This window comes from Sciurus vulgaris (assembly GCF_902686455.1).
Source record: "Sciurus vulgaris genome assembly, chromosome: 4".
Taxonomy (NCBI): domain Eukaryota; kingdom Metazoa; phylum Chordata; class Mammalia; order Rodentia; family Sciuridae; genus Sciurus; species Sciurus vulgaris.
This window is the reverse complement of record NC_136464.1, coordinates 86,592,491-86,614,668: the sequence shown is the minus strand read 5'-3', so window position 1 is coordinate 86,614,668 and position 22,178 is coordinate 86,592,491. Positions and strand designations below refer to the sequence as shown.

Here is a 22,178-nt window from a genome sequence, read left to right as displayed (position 1 = left end):
TAAAAATGCCTATCTCATTCCTAAACCTTCACTTGCCTTGCAGTAATTGGTCATCTGGACATTCTTTCATTAATCTGTCACTATGTGGCAGATAGAATCTTATCTTTGCTAATTCAGTTCCCATGCTCTTATAGCTATCAGCACTGCAATGATCACATAGTAGCTTCTGGAACAAAATTTGTATTGATTTTGTTTTCTTATAAGTATCTTTAACAGTATAAATACTGTGCCTTTTCATTTGAGTAACGTGATTCACTTCTTGGGAGTAGGTAACATGTGAATCGAGATGGTTTTTTGGCTTACTACACCTAGGCATTTGTCCAACATTTAAATTCCAACTAGGAGTAATTATGTTCATGGTTGGTTTTATTTGCAGATCAAATTCTTGGTCTTCTTTCATTATAACTATAACAACTTCTGGGCTCCTTGCATTTTTATTTTCTATATTATTATAAAATTCTCCTCCTCAGTGTTAGAAGCATGTTCACTTTCTGGTTGATCATTTTCAGGCTCTAATTTATTTTCACTTAGATGCATCTTAGAACATAATTTGTGAGAATGTTCCAGAGCATGTATGAGAAGGACATATATTTTCAAGACTGGGTTCTTTTTATTTAAGACATTTCTGCATTACTACAGAGACAACCAAAAGCAAACTTTCCTAACAATCAAGTACAGGACTTGTCAAATTTGAGTGTGTTTTCTTTGACGTTATCACATATTAAGAGCCAATATTAATAGGCATCAAATAAGGCAGTGTGTGGATGTGAAGGACCTGAGGAGCAAAAGCAGTTGGATTCTACTGTATGTCAGGAACAGTGGCTTGGCAAAGTGAGCTGGGGGTCTCTCTGCCAGCACAGCTCGGAAGCCCCTCCACAGCCCCTTCTCACTCACATGATTATTTCACTAGATGCAGAAGAAGCATTTGACAAAATAAAGGGTAAAAACCCAAGAAAAACAAGGGAGAGTAAAAACATGCCTCAACATTTTAAAAGTTATTTTCTCTACAAAATGGCCAACATTATGCTAAAAAGGAGGAAAACTGAAATCATTCTCCTCAAAATTGGAACGAGACAAGGATGCCCTCTTTCACCACTTCTTAATAACATAGTCCTTCATTGCTCTAGCCAGAGCTTTTAGGAAAATAAGAGAGAGAAAATGAATTCATACAGAAAAAACTAATAAACAGCTCACTTTGAAAACAATATGATTCTCTCTTTAGAAGACCCTAAAACTGCACCAGAAACATTCTAGAACTCATGACCCCATGCAACAAATAAGCAGCATACAATATGAACACCCATAAATCAATTGCATAAGAGTAAACTCCAACAACTCATGACCACTAACACAGCGCTGCTGAAGGTACTCAAAAGAATCCTACATAGAAAAGAATAAGACAATGAGACAATAGAGCATGTGAATGAATAAATATCACAAGAGAAGGGAAGCAAATGTGAATTAGGGGCAAATGCAATATTAAAAATAAAACAAAATGGCACAAAGATATACATACCACTCTACGACTCATACTGAATGTACATGGACTTGATCCTTCAATTAAAAGACATTGAGTGGAATATTGAATGCAAAAGTCAAGACCCAACTGTATCTTGTCTGCAGGAAACATGTCTCATGTGAAGAGATTCACAGAATGAAAGGAAGGAAAATGTTATGTGCATTTCATACAAATGGAAGCCCAAAGCAAGGAGCAGTAGCTCTTCTCATATTTGCCAAAAGACTTCAAACCACCATGTGCCAGAAATAACAAGGAAGATCAATGTATTGGTGAAACAAATATTCCAACAAGAAGCATAAAGGGTTATAGGTAATTATGCCATGGACTTCAGTGCCCCCAAATTCATGAAACAAAACCACTCAAAGTAAAGGGACAGATGAGCCCCAGGAAGATCACGATAGGTCACTTTAATATACCACACTCACAAGTAGCTATGACATCCATACTACAAATCAACCATTACTACACAAATCAAATGTACTTTGGATCAAAAGCACTTTGCACGGTCTATGGAATATTTCTTAGAGACAAGTCAAATATTTATTCTTCTTATAAAATTTTCTCCAAAGCAGGCTCCATGTTGGATATCAAAGCTATTCTCCTCAAATACACAAAGCAATCAGAATAATTACTGCCATAGTATCTGATGATAATAAGTTTTCAAAACTACACAACCCAAAAGAAAAGAATCAGTACAATCACTGTGAGAATGAGCAGTATACTTTCCTAGTATGAATGGCTCTTCAAAGAACTCAGGGGAAATATTTAAAGACCTTTAGAATTAATTGAAAAGAGGAACACATCATAGAATCTCTGGGATACAATGAAATCAGTGCTAAGGTGGAAGAGTATAAATAGGACTACTTAACAGCAAATCTGATGGAAGGCAACTAAAATTAACTAGAGATGAGTCCTGACATCATAATGAAACAAGAGAAAGAAATAACTATTAGTGCCAACTTCAATGAAAATGAATAATACAAGGAATAAATGAAACATAGAGATGGTTCCTTGTAAACATCAAGAAGTTTGATAAACACTGAACCAAACTAACAAAGTAAAGAGAGAGAAGATATCATTGATAAATTTGCAGACAAAAACTGGCTTTTGAAGAGAACCTTTCTGAAATCCACAGAACAATCAAGAACCATGCTGAAAATTTCAATGCCAATAAAACAGAATTTTAGAGGACTACTAGAATCACTTACAGTATAAAAATAAGAAAGTGTAGAAAAAATGAATGACTTTCTAGATATAGAAAGATCAAAATTCTTACATTCAAAATATAACACAGAGAAATAATCAGGAAAATAGCATCATGATGGCAATAAAATATACACAAACCAGAGTTGATGGAAGATACAGAGAATAAGCCACTTGGCTATAGCTTTTTCTTTTTCTTTTAATGAAGCAAAGAGCAAGAGAAATGATAATGACCCTGAAGACAGAATATAAAGAACATGAGAAAAATTTGCAAACTATTGCTCTGAGAGGACACTGATAACAAAACTATATAAAAAACTGAAAATGCTTAGGTTAGCATCATGAATACAATTAACCCAATAAATTAGGAATAAATGGAAATTTAGCAAAGGAAGAAAAAGAAATATTCAAATACATATGGAAAATATGTTCAAAAGGTTTACCAGTCATATTAAATGCAATTCAAAAGAGATGCAATACTCAGAGATTTCCTCTCCAGTCAGAATGGAAACCATCAAGAGTACACAGAGTAAATGCTGCTTAGGATGTGGGGAAAAATGTACCTCACAAATTTTTGGTGGGACTACAAATCAGTGTAGCCATTCTGAAAAGGAATCTGGAATATTTTCAAAAACTCAAGTTGAAAAATCATATGATCCACCTAATCAACTTCTGGGCATATGTCAGAAAGTAGTAAAATGAGATAATAGGGATAACAATAGGGATAGAAGTATATAAATACATCACCAGCAAAACTCACAGAACCCAAGACATATTGAAAGGGTAAAAAATGTGATATATACACATGAAGATGTATTCCTGCATACTAAAGACCTTATGCCATGTGACAAACATAGATGGAAAACAGGATATTGAATGAAGTGAAAAAAGGCACAAGAGATAATCAGTTTTGAAAAATTTACTCTCTCAGGATGAAATTAAAGCAAGCAAAAATATACAATGCTGGCTGCAGAAATGCTATCAAAAAGTTACTAGGAGATTGTGAATCATTTTGATGGGGATGGAAGACGAAAAGGGAAAAGAAGAAATTATAGAATGAATCTGACAAAATAACTATTTGGAAGAATGAGAATATCATATTGAACATTTATACACGTAAAACAAACATCTATGAAAACATAATAAAAAAAGAAGTTTAAGCTAGACAAGCAGAGAAGACGAAGGTGAGATTGAAGGCAAAGGGATGGTGGGAACCAGGGTCTGAAATCCTGTAAACAACATTCAGCCATGACGGCATCAATACGCATCCAACGACCCTGTACACGTCAACAGTTTACTCCTACCCAATCCTCTGCATCTCAGTCCTCCACATGCGTCTCCCTTGGGGATATGTTATTTGCTACTGTAAACTAGTAGGGGCCTTGTGTTTCTTTCTAGGATTATTGTCTTCATTAAAGGACTGTATGAGGTCAGGTGTCAAAAAGGGGTGGGGAAAAGTATTAGAAGGCACCTTACATTTTCTGGGCAGGAGGATCCAGTCAGCCCAGGAAAATAGTTTACTGCGCTCAGGCAGCAAACCTGAAGGCTTGAGAGCGTATGAACGCCGTCACTCTCTGAATTTTCCATGTCATCAAACGATGGATTTTCATCTTCAATCCAGGGCTCAGCGTTCCCTTGGATAATAACAAAACCAAGTAAAATACACATGAAACACTTTGTAATTTAGAATCAATAAAAAGCACAGGGAGGGGAGACCGTCTTTAAACACATTACCATGGTTCCAGTGGGCAAAGGAATTTGCACACGCTTCTCCGTTTCCGCCACAGATATTCTAGGATGAAGAAAAACATGATAATTGTAACGAGCAAGCATTCCCTACTATTTAAACTCAGCACACGCAGATCATTTTCTGAAATGAAATATCCATATATTAGGATGCAGAGCAATGCTTCGTACCAAGGGAAAAATCAGAGGGAATGCCTTGCCTTCTGTTCGATGATAACGGAAAGAGATTAGAAATCAGCAATGTACTACAGAGTAGAAGCTACGCTCACCTCTCCAGCCCAAAGAGTACACTAGGGAATGAACAGGGCACAGCAGAGGAAATCATGGATGAAATTTAAATATATTCAGAAACCAAAGAGTTTATCAAAACAAAATATCCTTATCACTGATAGGCTCTGCAGGCGGTTTTCAGAACAAAGCGCATACCACTGATCTCATTCTTTAAAACAACAGAAAGTCTCCAAATAAATAACCGAACGTTGCACATCATGGCCCTGGGACAGGGAGAAGAAAACATCAAAACTGCAAGCCCGACAAGGCCTGAAACAATGAACGTCACAAGCCACATCAATGTCATGGAAACAAAAGATTCAAATGTTTCAACAAGACACACGATTAGGTTCCTCGAAAGAAAGAACAATCCAGTTGACAAACCCTTGGCCTTCATAAGCAGGGAAAGGATGAAAAAGACTCCGTTGTCTACAATATGGGATTTAAAGGGAAAAGTCACCATGGACGAGATCAAACACCCGAAAGAATTGGAAACAGTTTTGAAAACATCTAATCCAATTAAAGAAATTATCAGGAAGATATAGGCACAATTCTAGAGAAAGATTTCCTACCACACGGAGCAGGGAAGACACAGAAAATTTACCCAGATCCAGTTCAAAGCATCAAGTTCAAGATACTAGAAATGCCTTCCAACCACGAAATCCCAGGACCCGATGGAATCTCAGCTGTGTTCAACCACACCTTCAATGAAGAGGTAATAAAAATCCTCTCCAACATATTCTATGGAAAAGAAAAGGAAGGCATCCTTCCAAACCCATTTTATGAAGCTGGCATCACCCCGATTCCAAAAGGAGAAGGACCCATCAAAGAAAGAAAACCTCAGACCATACCTCTGATGAACTCATCATGTCAATAATAACATTTTATCACATAAAAAGAAAACTTAAATGCAAACGTTCTTAAGAAAATGCTGGTGCTTCACACACAAAAACACATTAAAGTGATAGGGTACCATGAAAAAGGGTGTTCCTTTTCCAGGGATGAACGGTTGGTTCTAGTGATGGGATTCAGCATACCGATACACATAGAAAAAGGGACGCAGGTGATTATCGCAGAGGATGCAGGAAAAGCACTTGACTAAATAAAGGTTCAAAGCACATGAAAAACAAGGGGGAGTAAAAACATGCCTCAACATTTTAAAAGCTATGCTCTCTAAAACAAAGGCCCGCTTCAATCTAAAGGGAGAAACCTGGAAGCACTCCTCCCAAAGTTGCAAGAGAACAGGGATGCCCGCTTTTACCACGTCTGTACAACGTGGTGCTCACTGCCCCCGCTCGAGCCTTTAGGAAAATAGTAGAAAGGAAAAGGGTTCATACACACAAAGTCACAGCTAAACCGGGCTCTCTTTGCCAATATCTTGATTCTCTATTTAGAGGACCCAAAAAATGCACCGGAAAAATTCTAGAACTCATGGCCCATGCAACAAACTAGCAACATGCAAAAGGAACACCCATCCATCCCCTGCAGAAGAGTAGTTTCCAACAACTGTAGACCGCTAAGGCAGCACCGCTGAAAGGACTCCAAACAATCCTACTCATAAAACACAAAGACAATGACACAATAGAGCATGTACTATCACAAGAGAGGTTAGGCAAATGTGAATTAGGGGTGAATCCAAAATTGAAAACGAAGCAAAGTGACCCAAAGTAATACATACCACTTGAACACTCATACGGAAAGTTCACATGCTTGGTTCTTCAATTCAAAGACATTAGGTGGAATATTGAATGCAGAAGTCAAGACCCAACTCTGTCTTGTCTGCAGGAAACACACATCACCTGCCAGGGGACTGACAGAATGAAAGCACAGAAAATGGTACTTCCACTCCCCACAAGTGGAAGCCCAAGGCAAGCAGACGTGGCTCTTCTCGTGTCCCCACACGACTTCAAACCACCATGAGACAGAAAGAACAAGGAAGATCACTGCTACCTGGTCAAAGGTATAATCCAACAGGAAACCTGAAGGGCTATCAATAATGATGTTTGGACTTCACTGCCCCCGAGGTGAAGAAACAGAAACCACTCAAAGGAAAATACCCGATGAGTCCCAGGTACATCAGCGTGGGTCACATCAATATACCACTCTCGCAAACTGCAATGCCTTCCACACAACAAATGAACAGTTACTCCGCCCGTCCAATGTACTCTGGATCAAAAGCACTTTGCAGTTGTCCAGGGAATAATTCTTTAGAGAATTATTTATATTATATAATTACATTATATAATTATATTCTTTAGAGAAACACCGACACGTATTGACTGCATTACAAAACGCGCTCTATGCACATGAAGGAGGTTTCCTGTGTATTCAAGAAAGACCTTATGCCACTTGCCTATACATAAATGGAATGTGAGACAATTGTGCTCCATGAAATGAGTCACAGGAGAAAAATCGGTGTTCAATGCCTTCTCTCTTAGGCTGAAGCTAACCCATCCTAAAATATACAAATTGGGGGTGGGGGAAAGGGATACTGTGGTGTTAAAGGGAAGACTAGTGGGGTAGAAAATGAGTAATGGGGAGGCCAGGGAGATAGGGAAGGGGAGAGAATGTGGAATGAATAGACAAAATTACTTTCTTTGAAAGGATGAGTCTATCGTATTCCACCTTTAAGCACGTCTATGAAGCACCTATGACAACTTAATAAATAAAGGAGCTGAAGTTAGACCAGCAGAGAAGACGAAGGTGAGATTGAAGGCAAAGGGATGGTGGGAACCAGGGTCTGAAATCCTGTAAACAACATTCAGCCATGACGGCATCAATACGCATCCAACGACCCTGTACACGTCAACAGTTTACTCCTACCCAATCCTCTGCATCTCAGTCCTCCACATGCGTCTCCCTTGGGGATATGTTATTTGCTACTGTAAACTAGTAGGGGCCTTGTGTTTCTTTCTAGGATTATTGTCTTCATTAAAGGACTGTATGAGGTCAGGTGTCAAAAAGGGGTGGGGAAAAGTATTAGAAGGCACCTTACATTTTCTGGGCAGGAGGATCCAGTCAGCCCAGGAAAATAGTTTACTGCGCTCAGGCAGCAAACCTGAAGGCTTGAGAGCGTATGAACGCCGTCACTCTCTGAATTTTCCATGTCATGGAAGGTTCGATTTTCTCCTTGCTTCTGGGGTTCATATTCTCCTTTTATAAAAATAAAACAAAGTCAAATACAAATGAAACAGTTTGTAATTTAGAATCAATAAACAGCACAGGAAGGGACCATCTTCAAACACATTACCCTCGCTCCAGGATTGAAAGAAATTTTCATAACCTTCACCTTTTCCCCCACGGATACTCTAGGATGAAGAAAAACATGGTAATTGTAATGCGCAAGCATTCGGTACTATTTAAACTCAGCAGCACACAGATCATTTTCTGATATTAACCATATATTAGGACACAAAGCAATGCTTCATACCAATGAAAAAATCAGAGGGAATACTGTGTTTTCTGTCCTATGATAACGGAAAGAGATTAGAAATCAACCATGTACCAAAAAGTAGAAGCTACGCTAACCTCTCCAGCCTAAACAGTACACTAGTGAATGACCACCACAGAGCAGAGGAAATCATGGATGAAATTTAAATATATTGAGAGACCAAAGAGTTTATCAAAACAAAATATCCTTATCACTGATAGGCTCTGCAGGCAATTTTCAGAAGAAAGGTCATAGCACTGATCTCATTCATTAAAACAACAGAAAGTCTCCAAATAAATAACCTAGCATTGTACATCAAGGCCCTGGAACACAGAGAACAAAATCAAACCTACAAGCATAACAAGACCTGAAATAATGAATGTCACATCCAAAATCAATGAAATGGATGAGAAAGATTCAAATGTTCCAATGAGACACAGAATTTGGTTCCTTGAATAAAATAGCAATCCAACTGAGAAACCCTTGGCCTTCATCAGAAGGGAAAGAAGGAAAAAGACTCCATTGTCTACAATATGGGATTTAAAGGGAAATGCCACCATAGATGAGATCAAAAACCCTGGGTAATCAGAAACTGTTTTGAAAACTTCTAATTTAATCAATGAGAAAATCAGGAAGATATTGGCACATTTCTAGGGAAAGGTATCCTACCCAAATTGAGCAGGGAAGACATAGAAAATTTACAGAGATCAAGTTCAAAGAATCAAGTTGAAGATACTAGAAATGCCTTCCAACCAAGAAAAGCCCTGGACCGAGTGGAATCTCATCTGAGTTCAACCACACCTACAATGGAGAGGTAATTTGAATCCTTTCCAAGATAGTCTATGGAAAAGAAAAGGAAGGGATTTTTCCTAACTCATTTTATGAAGCTGGCATCACCCTGATTCCAAAAGGAGACAACCACCCATCAAAGAAAGAAAACTTTAGACCATATGCCTGATGAGCACATTATTCCAATAATAAAATTTTATAAAATTAAAAAAATGCCAAAGTTCTTAAGAAAATGCTGGTGCATCACACACAAAAACACATTAAAGTGATAGGGTACCATAAAAAAGTGTGTTCCTTTTCCAGGGATTAATGGTTGGTTCAATTGATGGGATTCACCATATCAATACACATAAAAATGATTATCTCAGTAGATGCAAGAAAAGCATTTGACTAAATAAAGGTTCAAAACACAAGAAAAACAAGGGGGAGTAAAAACATGCCTCAATATTTTAAAAGCTATGCTCTCTAAAACAAAGGCCTACTTCAATCTATAGGGAGAAAACTGAAAGCATTCCTCCAAAAGTTGCAAGAAAACAGGAATGCCCGCTTTTACCACTTCTGTACAACATGGTGCTCATTGCTCCAGCCAGAGCTATTAGGAAGATAGTCAAAAGGAAAAGGGTTCATAACACAATGTAAGAGCTAAACCTAGCTCTCTTTGCCAGTATCTTGACTCTCTATTTAGAAGAACCAAAAAATGCATCTGAAAAATTCTAGAACTCATGGCCCATGCAACAAACTAGCAACATATAAAAGGAACACCCATCAATCTACTGCAGAAGAGTAGTTTCCAACAACTCTAGACCACTAAGGCACACTGCTGAAAGTACTCCAAACAATCCTACTTGTAAAACACGAAGACAATGAGACAATAGAGCATGTACTATCACAATAGAGGTTAGGCAAATGTGAATTAGGGGTGAATCCAAAATTTAAAACGAAGCAAAGTGACCCAAAGTAATATATACCACTCTACCACTCATACTGAATGTTCACATGCTTGGCTCTTCAATTCAAAGACATTAGGTGGAATATTGAATGTAGATGTCAAAACCCAACTCTATCTTGTCTGCAGGAAACACACATCACATGCCATGGGACTGACAGAATGAAAAGATGGAAAATGGTACTTCCACTTCCTACAAGTGGAAGCCCAAAGCAAGGAGAAGTGGCTCTTCTCATGTTTCCAAATGACTTCAAACCACCATGAGTCAGAATGAACAAGGGAGACCACTTCTAACTGGTCAAAGGAATAATCCAACAAGAAACCTTAAGGGCTGTAAATAATGATGCTTGGACTTCACTGCCCCCAAGGTCAAGAAACAAAAACCACTCAAAGTAAAATAGCAGATGAGTCTCAGTTACATCAGCGTGGGTCACATCAATATACCACTCTCAGAAACTGCTATGCCTTCCACACTACAAATGAACAGTTACTCCACCCATTCAATGTACTCTGGATCAAAAGCACTTTGCACATGTCTATGGACTATTTCTTTAGAGAATAGTCAAATACTCAGTCTTCTCATAAAAGTTTCTCTAAAGTGGGTTGTATGTTGGACATCAAAGCTATTTGTACAAAAGTACACAAAGCAATCAAACTATTCCTGGCACATTATCAGATCATGATAAAATAACTCTTTGAAAATACAATAACCAAGAGGACACAGTCAGTACGATCGCTACCACGACTTTCAGTATGCGTTTGCAAAAGGAATGGCCCAACAAGGAAATGGGAGAAGTTTTTAATGACCCTTAGCATCAAGGGAAAAGAGAAACATCCCAGAATCCATTAGATACAATGAAAGCAGTGCTAAGATGGAAGTTCATAAATGTACCTGAAAATCACAGAGATCTCAACTAAATTAACCACAGATTAATCTTGAGGTCTGAAGGAAAAAAGAACCATCTGACCCCAAGTCAGCAAAGAGAAATAAACGATACATATTTGTGCCAAAACAAGAAATCAGAAAACGAGTTAGCAATAGAAAAGATAAATAAAACAAAGGGTTGGTTCTTGGAGAAGGTCAACCTGTTTGATAAAACACTGAAGCAAGCTGATCGAAGGAAACACCAAGGAAGATGCCAATGAATATGTTCACAGACAACAACAGTGGATCTGGAACAGAAACCATTCTGAAATTCAGGGGACTTTTAAGGACTTGTTTGAAAAGTTCAATGCCAATAAAAGGGAATTCCAGAGACCTGATGGGATGACTTCAACATTATAAAAACTAGAAAAGAGAAGAAATGAATGAATTTCTAGACACATATGACCTCTAAACTTTGCATCAATAAGACACCAGAAATCGAAACAGACCAATAGCATGCACTCTATTCAAGCAGTAATGGAAAGACTTCCAAAATCAAAAGCCCAGGACCAGACATATTCCTGGCTAAAATTTCTCAGAACATCAAAGGACAAGTAAAACTGATGATCTTCCAAAAATTACATAGAAAAGAAAAGAGGAAATCAGGTAGAGACATTCTATGAGGGCAATACCTTCCTTATAGAAAACCAGCATAACAACAAAACAAAGAAACATATTTAATAGTATTCTTGAAGGACATAAGTGCCAAAACCCTCATGAAAACCTAGAAAACATTTTTAACCCTCATTTTAATGGTCAAACAACAACATAATATTGGTTTAATTCCAGAAATGCAAGGATGGTTCAACACATGCAAATCAATAAATGCAGTACAGCACAAAGAACATCAAGATGAAAATCTCACAGTCATATCCATATATATATAAGAGCCTTGACAAATTCATCAGTGTTATATTAGAAAAGTCTCAAGAGCTTAGGACAGCAAGATCTTGCTGTAGGATTACAGAAGCTGTGTATGCCACATCAAAAGGCCATGGCAGATTACACGGTGAGAAATGGAAAGCATTTCCCCTGAAATCAGAAACAAGTAAAACATGTGCATGCTCACCACTCCTGGACAAAAAAGCACATGAAATGTTAGAGCAATTAGACAAGGGAAAGAAATACAAAGTGAGAAGTTAAATTAAACCCACTGAAGGAATATCATGGCCACTGGTCCAAGATGCAAAATGCTCCATGGGAAAAAGTTAAGATGGGATTAACTAACTTAGTAAAGTAACTGAACACAAAGACAACATAAAACATGCGAGGATTATACCTACACAATAAAGAAAAGCCCACTGAGAAAGGAATCCAGATAACAACTCCACTCACAAGAAGATAAAAGTTATACATAGGAATGAACCAAATGAAGGAGCTTATAAAGCTATGAACGCAAAATGGCAGAAGAGAGAAATCGACATTAGAGGCGACACAAGATGAGATAGAGACCTGTATTACTCATGAAAAGGAATGCCTAGTCTTGGGGAAATTTGCATACCCACAGTGCTTCACTGATCTCATGCAATCCCTGAAATACTGCAATGATATTCTTCTTGCAACTGGAGAAAATTATCCTGATATTCGCACATATGGAAAACGGACCACAAACAGAGGAAACACCAGAAAAAAGAGCAAAGGGGAGACATCCTCATACCCAATTTCAAAGGATAACACAGTTCAAGAGTCAGGACAACAGGTTGATGCCAGCATTAAAACAGACACAGAAACGAGAATTGATGGACGGTACAGAGAATAACCCACTAGAGTCTGCAGAGTCATCTGATCCTCGAACACAAGGGCCAAAAACATACACGTGGGAATAGACAGCCTTTTCTTTTTCTTTTAAAGGGTCTGACAGCAAGGCAAAGGATAAAGAGCAGCAAGAGAGAATCTTCAGGATAGGAGTCATCCTTGGTAAAGTACTGCTCTAAGAGGGCATTCACAACGAGAGTATATACAGAACTCAAAATGCTTGGCATCATGAATACACTTAACCAATCAATTAAGACTGAGCAGACACTTCACAAGAGATGAAACACAAATATTCAAGTACACATCAACAGAATGTTCAAGATGTCTAAGCGATCGTGATAGTAGTGGCAAGACAAAATTACTCAGAGATTTCCTCTCTTCAGTCACAATGGCAATCATCAGGAATAAATGCCATAAATGTTGATGAGGATGTGGCGCAAAGGTACCCTCACACACTCTATGTGGTACTACAAATTAGTGCAGCAGTTCCGGGAAGCTACACAGAGATTCCTCAAATAACTGGAATAGGACACTCATGTGATCCAGCTATTCTACTCCTGGGTATTTGTCCAAATGTAATTGTAAAACCAGCAGACCAAGAGGGATACAGGTACATGATTTCCTTTTCCAGACCAACTCGCAAAGGAAATACCGACACGTATTGAATGGATTAAAAATGCAGTCTATGCACATGAAGGAGGTTTCCTGTGTATTAAAGAACGACCTTATGCCATTTGCCTGTACATAAATGGAACGTGACACATTTGTGGTAAATGAAATGAGTCATAGGAGAAATTGGTGTTCAAATGACTTCTCTCTTAGGCTGAACCTAACGCAACCTAAGATATACAAACTGGGTGTGGGGGGAGATGGATACCATGGAGTTAAAAGGAAGACTAGTAGAGTAGAAAATGAGTGATGGGGAGGGAAGAGAGATAGAGAAGGGGGGAAGAATGCGGAATGAATCCGACAAAATTACTCTATTTGAAAGTATGAGAATATCACATTCCACTTTCATGCACATCTATGAAGCACCTATTAAAACTTAATAAATAAAGGAGTTGAAGATACACAAGAAGAGAAGATGAAGGTGAGATTGAAGGGAAAGGGATGTGGGAACCAGGGTCTGAAATCTTGTAAATAACATTCAGTCATGATGGCATCAAGATGAATCCAACTATCCTGTACAAGTCAACAGTTTACTCCCACCCAATCCTCTGCATCTCAGTCCTATATGTCTCCCTTGGTGATATACTTATTTGCTATTGTGAACTAGCTGGGGCTTTGTGTTTCTGGGATCATTGTCATCATTAAAGACTATGGCAGGTGATGTGGCAAAAAGGGGGTGGGGAAAAGTATTAGAAGGCACCTTACATTTTCAGGCCGGGATGTCGGAGTCATCTCAGGCAAACTTTTTACACTGAGGCATCTCACATGCAGGCTGGAAAACAAAGGTTCCACTTCACTGTCAGAATTATCCATGTCATGGATGGTTCGATTTTCTCCTTGCTTCTGGGGGTCATATTCTCCTTTTATAAAAATAAAACGAAGTCAAATACAAATGAAACAGTTTGTAATTTAGAATCAATAAACAGCACAGGAAGGGACCATCTTCAAACACATTACCCTCGCTCCAGGATTGAAAGAAATTTTCATAACCTTCACCTTTTCCCCCACGGATACTCTAGGATGAAGAAAAACATGACAATTGTAATGCACAAGCATTCAGTACTATTTAAACTCAGCAGCACACAGATCATTTTCTGAAATGAACCATATATTAGGACACAAAGCAATGCTTTGTAGCAACAAAAAAATACACAGAATGTAAGAGCTAAACCTAGCATAAACCTAACATAAAACATGCGAGGATTATACCTACACAATAAAGACAAGCCCACTGAGAATGGAATCCAGATAACAACTCCACTCACAAGAAGATAAAAGTTATACATAGGAATAAACCAAATGAAGGAGCTTATAAAGCTATGAACGCAAAATGGCAGAAGAGAGAAATCGACATTAGAGGTGACACAAGATAAGTTAGACCATCAGAGAAGATGAAGGTGAGATTGAAGGGAAAGGGATTGTGGGAACCAGGGTCTGAAATCCTGTAAACAACATTCAGCCATGACGGCATCAATATGCATCCAACCACCCTCTACACGTCAACAGTTTACTCCTACTCGATTCTCTGCATCTCAGTCCTCCACATACATCTCCCTTGGGGATACACTTATTTGCTATTGTGAACTAGTAGGGGCTTTGTGTTTCTGGGATCATTGTCATCATTAAAGACTGTGGCAGGTGATGTGGCAAAAAGGGGGTGGGGAAAAGTATTAGAAGGCACCTTACATTTTCAGGCCGGGATGTCGGAGTCATCTCTGGCAAACTTTTTACACTGAGGCATCTCACATGCAGGCTGGAAAACAAAGGTTCCATTTCACTGTCAGAATTATCCATGTAATGGAAGGTTCGATTTTCTCCTTGCTTCTGGGGTTCATATTCTCCTTTTATAAAAATAAAACAAAGTCAAATACAAATGAAACAGTTTGTAATTTAGAATCAATAAACAGCACAGGAAGGGACCATCTTCAAACACATTACCCTCGCTCCAGGATTGAAAGAAATTTTCATAACCTTCACCTTTTCCCCCACGGATACTCTAGGATGAAGAAAAACATGGTAATTGTAATGCGCAAGCATTCGGTACTATTTAAACTCAGCAGCACACAGATCATTTTCTGATATTAACCATATATTAGGACACAAAGCAATGCTTCATACCAATGAAAAAATCAGAGGGAATACTGTGTTTTCTGTCCTATGATAACGGAAAGAGATTAGAAATCAACCATGTACCAAAAAGTAGAAGCTACGCTAACCTCTCCAGCCTAAACAGTACACTAGTGAATGACCACCACAGAGCAGAGGAAATCATGGATGAAATTTAAATATATTGAGAGACCAAAGAGTTTATCAAAACAAAATATCCTTATCACTGATAGGCTCTGCAGGCAATTTTCAGAAGAAAGGTCATAGCACTGATCTCATTCATTAAAACAACAGAAAGTCTCCAAATAAATAACCTAGCATTGTACATCAAGGCCCTGGAACACAGAGAACAAAATCAAACCTACAAGCATAACAAGACCTGAAATAATGAATGTCACATCCAAAATCAATGAAATGGATGAGAAAGATTCAAATGTTCCAATGAGACACAGAATTTGGTTCCTTGAATAAAATAGCAATCCAATTGAGAAACCCTTGGCCTTCATCAGAAGGGAAAGAAGGAAAAAGACTCCATTGTCTACAATATGGGATTTAAAGGGAAATGCCACCATAGATGAGATCAAAAACCCTGGGTAATCAGAAACTGTTTTGAAAACTTCTAATTTAATCAATGAGAAAATCAGGAAGATATTGGCACATTTCTAGGGAAAGGTATCCTACCCAAATTGAGCAGGGAAGACATAGAAAATTTACAGAGATCAAGTTCAAAGAATCAAGTTGAAGATACTAGAAATGCCTTCCAACCAAGAAAAGCCCTGGACCGAGTGGAATCTCATCTGAGTTCAACCACACCTACAATGGAGAGGTAATTTGAATCCTTTCCAAGATAGTCTATGGAAAAGAAAAGGAAGGGATTTTTCCTAACTCATTTTATGAAGCTGGCATCACCCTGATTCCAAAAGGAGACAACCACCCATCAAAGAAAGAAAACTTTAGACCATATGCCTGATGAGCACATTATTCCAATAATAAAATTTTATAAAATTAAAAAAATGCCAAAGTTCTTAAGAAAATGCTGGTGCATCACACACAAAAACACATTAAAGTGATAGGGTACCATAAAAAAGTGTGTTCCTTTTCCAGGGATTAATGGTTGGTTCAATTGATGGGATTCACCATATCAATACACATAAAAATGATTATCTCAGTAGATACAAGAAAAGCATTTGACTAAATAAAGGTTCAAAACACAAGAAAAACAAGGGGGAGTAAAAACATGCCTCAATATTTTAAAAGCTATGCTCTCTAAAACAAAGGCCTACTTCAATCTATAGGGAGAAAACTGAAAGCATTCCTCCAAAAGTTGCAAGAAAACAGGAATGCCCGCTTTTACCACTTCTGTACAACATGGTGCTCATTGCTCCAGGCAGAGCTTTTAGGAAAATAGTAGAAAGGAAATGGGTTCATAGACACAAAGTCAGAGCTAAAAACCTAGCTCTCTTTGCCAGTATCTTGACTCTCTATTTAGAAGACCCAAAAAATGCACCTGAAAAATTCTAGAACTTCTGACCCCATGCAGCAAACTATTTGTATGTATTCTTCCAAACTCATTTTATAATGCAGGGGTCTCCTGCTTCCAAATGAGAAGACGACCCATCAAAGAACTAAATCGTCAAGTCATTAATCCTGATGAACATAAATGTAAATTTTTTTTAGCAAAATACTTTTAAATCACATTAAATAACACATTAAATTCATAGCACACCATGACCAAGTGTGTTTCATTCTGAGGATGATTGTTCGGTTCAAGAGATATGAATCACCCCATCTAAACCTAAAAAGAACAATCACATGATTACCTCAATTTTTGTAGGATCAGCATTTAACAAAATGAAGTTTAAAACCCCCAAAACATGAGATAGAGAGAAAACATACCTCATCCTTTTAAAGTTCAAAACATGGCCAACACCATTGTAAATAGAGAATAATTGAAAGTGTTCCTTCTAAAAACTGGAATAAGACAGAGAAGCCTTCTTTCTCCACTTCTGCCAACATAGTCCATGTTACTCTAGTCAGAGTTCTTAGGCAAAGGAGAGAAAGAATATGGATATAGAAAAGGGATACATACAGAAAAAGAAGTGCTTATGCTAGCACTGTTTGTTGACATGTTTCTCTTTTTAGAAGCCCCAAGAAAACATTCTGGATCTCAGGATCAAATGCAGTAAACTAGCAGGATACAAAATTATCACCTGTAAATCATTTGCATAAGAGTAATTTAAAACAATTCATGGCCACTAAGGCAGTGGGGCTAAATGTAATCAAAACAATCCTACATATAAAAGAAAGTAAAAATCAGACATAGAGCATGTGAATTAATAAATCTTGCTACAGTACATAAGCAATTATGAATTTTGATAGAATTCAATTGTTAAAAAAGAATAAAATGAAATGAAGAAATACATACCTCTCTATCATTTATGCTGGATGAAAATGCACTTCCTTTTTCATAAAAGACATTAATTGAAACATGAAATGATAAAAGTCAAGACCCAACTATATGTTGAATGCAGGAAACAACGATCACATTCAAAAGGTCTCAGAGAATAAAAGGATGGAAAATGGTATTTCCATTTTATACAAATAGAAGCCAAATGCAAGCAGCAGTAGCTCTTCTCATATTTGCTAAAACACCATAAGCCAGAAATTATAAGGAAAATCACTACCTATGAAATGTAAAAGGAGTAATCCAACAAGAAGTTTTAATGACTCTAAGTATTTATGCCATGAATATCAGTGGCCACAATTTCATAAAACAAAAATTGCTCAAAGTAAAGGGACAGATGGGCCTCTGTGAAATCAGTGTTGGTCACTTCAATATACCAGTCTCAACCATACCTATGTCATTCAGACAAAAAAAATCAACAGTTCCTACTAAGTTCACATGTATGTTTCATCAAATGAAATTAACATGTCTATGGAATATTTCCACAAACAAGAGTAGAATTCTTTCCATAGAATTTTCTCTAAAACAGACTCTATATTAGACCACAAAGGTTATTCTTAGCAAATACTAAATGCAATCAATTTCTTGCATATTATCTGATCATAATAAAATAATATTTCAACAGCACACCATGAAATAAGAGAGAGACAGTACAGTCACTCGCAGAATGAGCAATACACTTTCACGTTATCAATGGGTTATTAAAAAATCAGTGGCAGTACTCAAAAGTCTTTAGAATCAATGAAAAAAAGAAATATCCCACAATCTGTGGTATACACTAAAAGCAGTTCTAAGGTAGAAGTTTATTATAAATGTGGCCACATACCTAAAAGATCAGAGGGATCTCAACTAGATACATGACACATGAATCTCCAGGTTTTAGGGAAAAAAGACCAATCTCATTCTAAATGCAGTAGAAAAAAGAAATAATAGGTATAGTGCCAAAATTAATAAATTAGAAATGAATGAAAATTAAAAAGATAAATAAAACAAAGAATTGGTTCTTTGAAAAGATAAACAAGACAGATAAAGCCAGAATCACACTAACCAAAATAAAAAGAGAGAAGATATAAATGGGTAAATTTCCAGACAAAAAAGTATATCTTAGACACCTTTCTGAAATCCAGAGGACCATATTAAGGACTATTTTGGAAAGTTCAATGCCAATAAATGGGAAATTCAGAGGACTATCAGAATTACTTACATTATAAAAATTAGAAAATGAAGAAGTAATGGATAAATATCTAGACACATATGACCCTACAAAACTTAAATCAAGAGTATACAGGAAATCTAAACAGACTGATAATTTGCCACTATAGTGAAGCAGTAATGAAAAGCCTTCCAAAAACAGAAGACCAGGACCAAACATATTCATGGTTGAAATTTCCCAGACCATCAAAAACAGCTAACACTGATGAGCCTCAAAAAATTACATAGGAGAGGGAAGGGAGGAAACTGGCAAACACATAATTTGAAGTCAATGTGAACCTTATACGAAAAACACATAAGAATACAAAAAGAAACTTATTTAGTAATATTTCTGGGAACACAGTTACAAAACACCTCAAGAAATGTTTGAAAACAATTTCAACAACACATTTAAATGATCATATAACAACATAAAATTGGTTTAATTCCAAAAAAGCAAGGATGGTTCAACACATGCCTATATTTCTATACCTTATAATCATAAAATGATTGTGGTCATGTATTCTGACACCTTGTTTCCATTCACTCCAGAATCTCAGGAGACCAATACTAGAAGAATGGTCTCTCTGTTGAGAATGCTTTCCCCGCTAAACACTTATGTGGCTGGCTCCTTCCCTTCTATACTTCTCAGCTTAAATGCCACACTTGGAAAGATCTTCACTGATTCCATATTCTGCTCACATAACTATCCACATCAGAACTACATAAATACTCCATGAATTTGAAAGAAGTGAGAATTATGTTTTCTTTCACTTCTTAATTAAAATGAATTTCCAGTACTTCAGAAGAATCAAGTCTACAGTTCCTGCTATTCTTAACTTCGCTATTTTTGTTGTGTGCATTACACCCTCTGTCTTCATTCTCTATTCAATATAGGTATTTATATTGCTCTTCTTTAAAGAACACTTTCCATTTTCCCCTTCTCACTTTCAGATTCACCACTATTCATTTGGTTTCTTTCTAATTTTTCCTTCCCCAATAGCATATCTGACAACTGATTTCTCTTACCAACTTCCACAACTCTCAATCCTGCACATGTCTCTCTTGGTGCAACACTTATTTGCTATTGTGAACTAGGAGGGAGTTCATATTTCTTTCTAGGATCACTGTCATCATTATGAGAATATGGGAGATAATATGTAAACAATGGGGTGGGAAAAAATATTACAAGGCACCTTACCTTTGTGTCAGTTGAGGAAGGAGGAGTACCATGCAAGCTCTTTACTTTGATAGTTCTTACACGAAGGGTTGAAATCACACATTTCATTTCACTTTCAAAAATATCATGGTCCAAAAAGGGTTGATCTTCCTGTTTCTCAGAATGACGAATTTTAAGACATTTAAATGTAATTACTTATGTTTTCAATGTGTTTGTATGATTTCTTTATTTACAGGAAACATCTCTTGAGGATAAAAACATATATCTGGGTTTTTTGGACTACTTTGTAACTAAGGTGTGTTAGTGTCACAAAGACTATAAAATGCTTCCAACTTGTGTTCCAAACAACAAAAGAGAAATGATTACATGCATTCAGCTCCATCCAAGACAGACAAGAATAAATCTTATGGGGCAATTTTTGGTGAATGAAAGCTGCACACAGCAACTAAGAAATCTAACTATACAAAACAAATATGGCTACAAAAAGGTTTTCTGTAAAGAAATACTGAGTCAAGGAATAAATAATTTTTAAAAACACAAAGAAAGAGGAATAAACAAATAGTTAGATATAGGACCTACCAACTAAATAAGAGTTTAAGGTAAGGAAGTAAAGAAAGGAATTAAGAGGAAAGTATTGAAGGTAATGTATTTTTTTTCAAATTAATATTACTGATATGGCTGGGGATATGGCATAGTTGATAGAATTCTTGCCTCACATGGACAGGACCCTGGGTTCATTCCCAAGCACTATAAATAATGATAATAATAATAAAAATAATAATGATAAATACTAATAACACTGATATGTATTATATTACTGTTGCTTTTTTATTTCTATAACTAAGTGTTCAGTTTTATTACTATAAAATTAGTAATTCAATGGTTAAGTACTGTTATAAACTATTACTTGAAATCTGTTAACATTATCAGGGGAGATAAAGAGAAATAGAAAAAGAGATATTTCATATATTTCCCTCTGTAAGAAAGAACTGGCCATCAAAATTCTAAAATGTATGTATAGTGGTAAAAGACATCTAACAGCACATGGGTGGGATGTCAAAAAATGTTTAAGATATTATAATCTAAAAACCCAACCAAAACTCAACATAGGAAGAATCTATTGACATTCTAAAATCTAGTTTAATATTTATGACAATTCTCTAATTTGTTTGTTTCTAATTTGTGACATTATTTCAATATAACTCACCTGAAATGATAACTCCTATAACTTACAAGAGAATATAAGTTTAAGCCACATTTTCAGAAATTCAATAACCCTAATTATTAGCTACTTCATGAGTATCATTATTATGTAGAAAACTTCACTAAGTAGAAATCTTATTTTCTGCCTATTTGTTCATGTCAAATGTATCAATCTTTCTTACATTCAAATCTGTAATCTAAGTGTTCCAAGATACACAAAACTGTTTCCTAATTTTCCATAACACTGAGTGGCAGAAGTCATTTAAAACAAACATTTAAATACATAAGTACAGAAACATCTAAAATTTGAATCTTAGAATGTGACATGAGGTCTTGGAGTGGATATTTGAAAACACAACAATGCAAAAACAGTCTGAAATTAATATTATACAATATGACAAGTGAGTCTTTTCTTCTAGAACTGGTTATTATTTTGTAGAATAAATCCTTCAGATAGATTTAAATACTCTTTCAGTGGAAGCACTCAGAAAACATGGTGCAACACCTTTGCAATACAAATTTTGAAAAACGGATTTAAAATTTCTAAATTTTCACAGTTCCTAACATTATTCTAGTGTAAAAGTAGAACCAAGGATTAAAATAGAGAAAAAGGTCTTCCCAAAATAAAATGATACTAAGATATAAAGTGTATCAGAGAGAGAAGAAAACAAAACTCCAGGCAATGTGCCATACAGCTTTCAAACAAAAGTCATCATGATAATTATCAAAACTAATTAAATAGAAATTAATTTAGAATTAAATGTTGTATAATTCACATCACT

At 36.5% G+C, this 22,178-nt stretch overlaps 1 protein-coding gene across 1 annotated transcript in view; it reads right to left on the bottom strand.

The window, feature by feature from the left end:
* Nucleotides 1–20,301, bottom strand: part of LOC306658944 (ankyrin repeat domain-containing protein 26-like) — a gene marked incomplete at its 5' end in the record, with an annotated part of 49,280 nt that extends 28,979 nt beyond the window's left edge. Inside the window, 9 exons of the mRNA XM_079136225.1 lie at nt 4,199–4,356; nt 4,457–4,514; nt 7,797–7,891; nt 7,989–8,046; nt 13,958–14,112; nt 14,210–14,267; nt 14,939–15,093; nt 15,191–15,248; nt 20,215–20,301. Of these exons, the coding sequence (XP_078992351.1) occupies nt 4,199–4,356; nt 4,457–4,514; nt 7,797–7,891; nt 7,989–8,046; nt 13,958–14,112; nt 14,210–14,267; nt 14,939–15,093; nt 15,191–15,248; nt 20,215–20,301 (882 nt within the window). The remainder of the gene's footprint in view (nt 1–4,198; nt 4,357–4,456; nt 4,515–7,796; nt 7,892–7,988; nt 8,047–13,957; nt 14,113–14,209; nt 14,268–14,938; nt 15,094–15,190; nt 15,249–20,214) is intronic.
* Between the last annotated feature and the right edge of the window lie 1,877 nt (nt 20,302–22,178).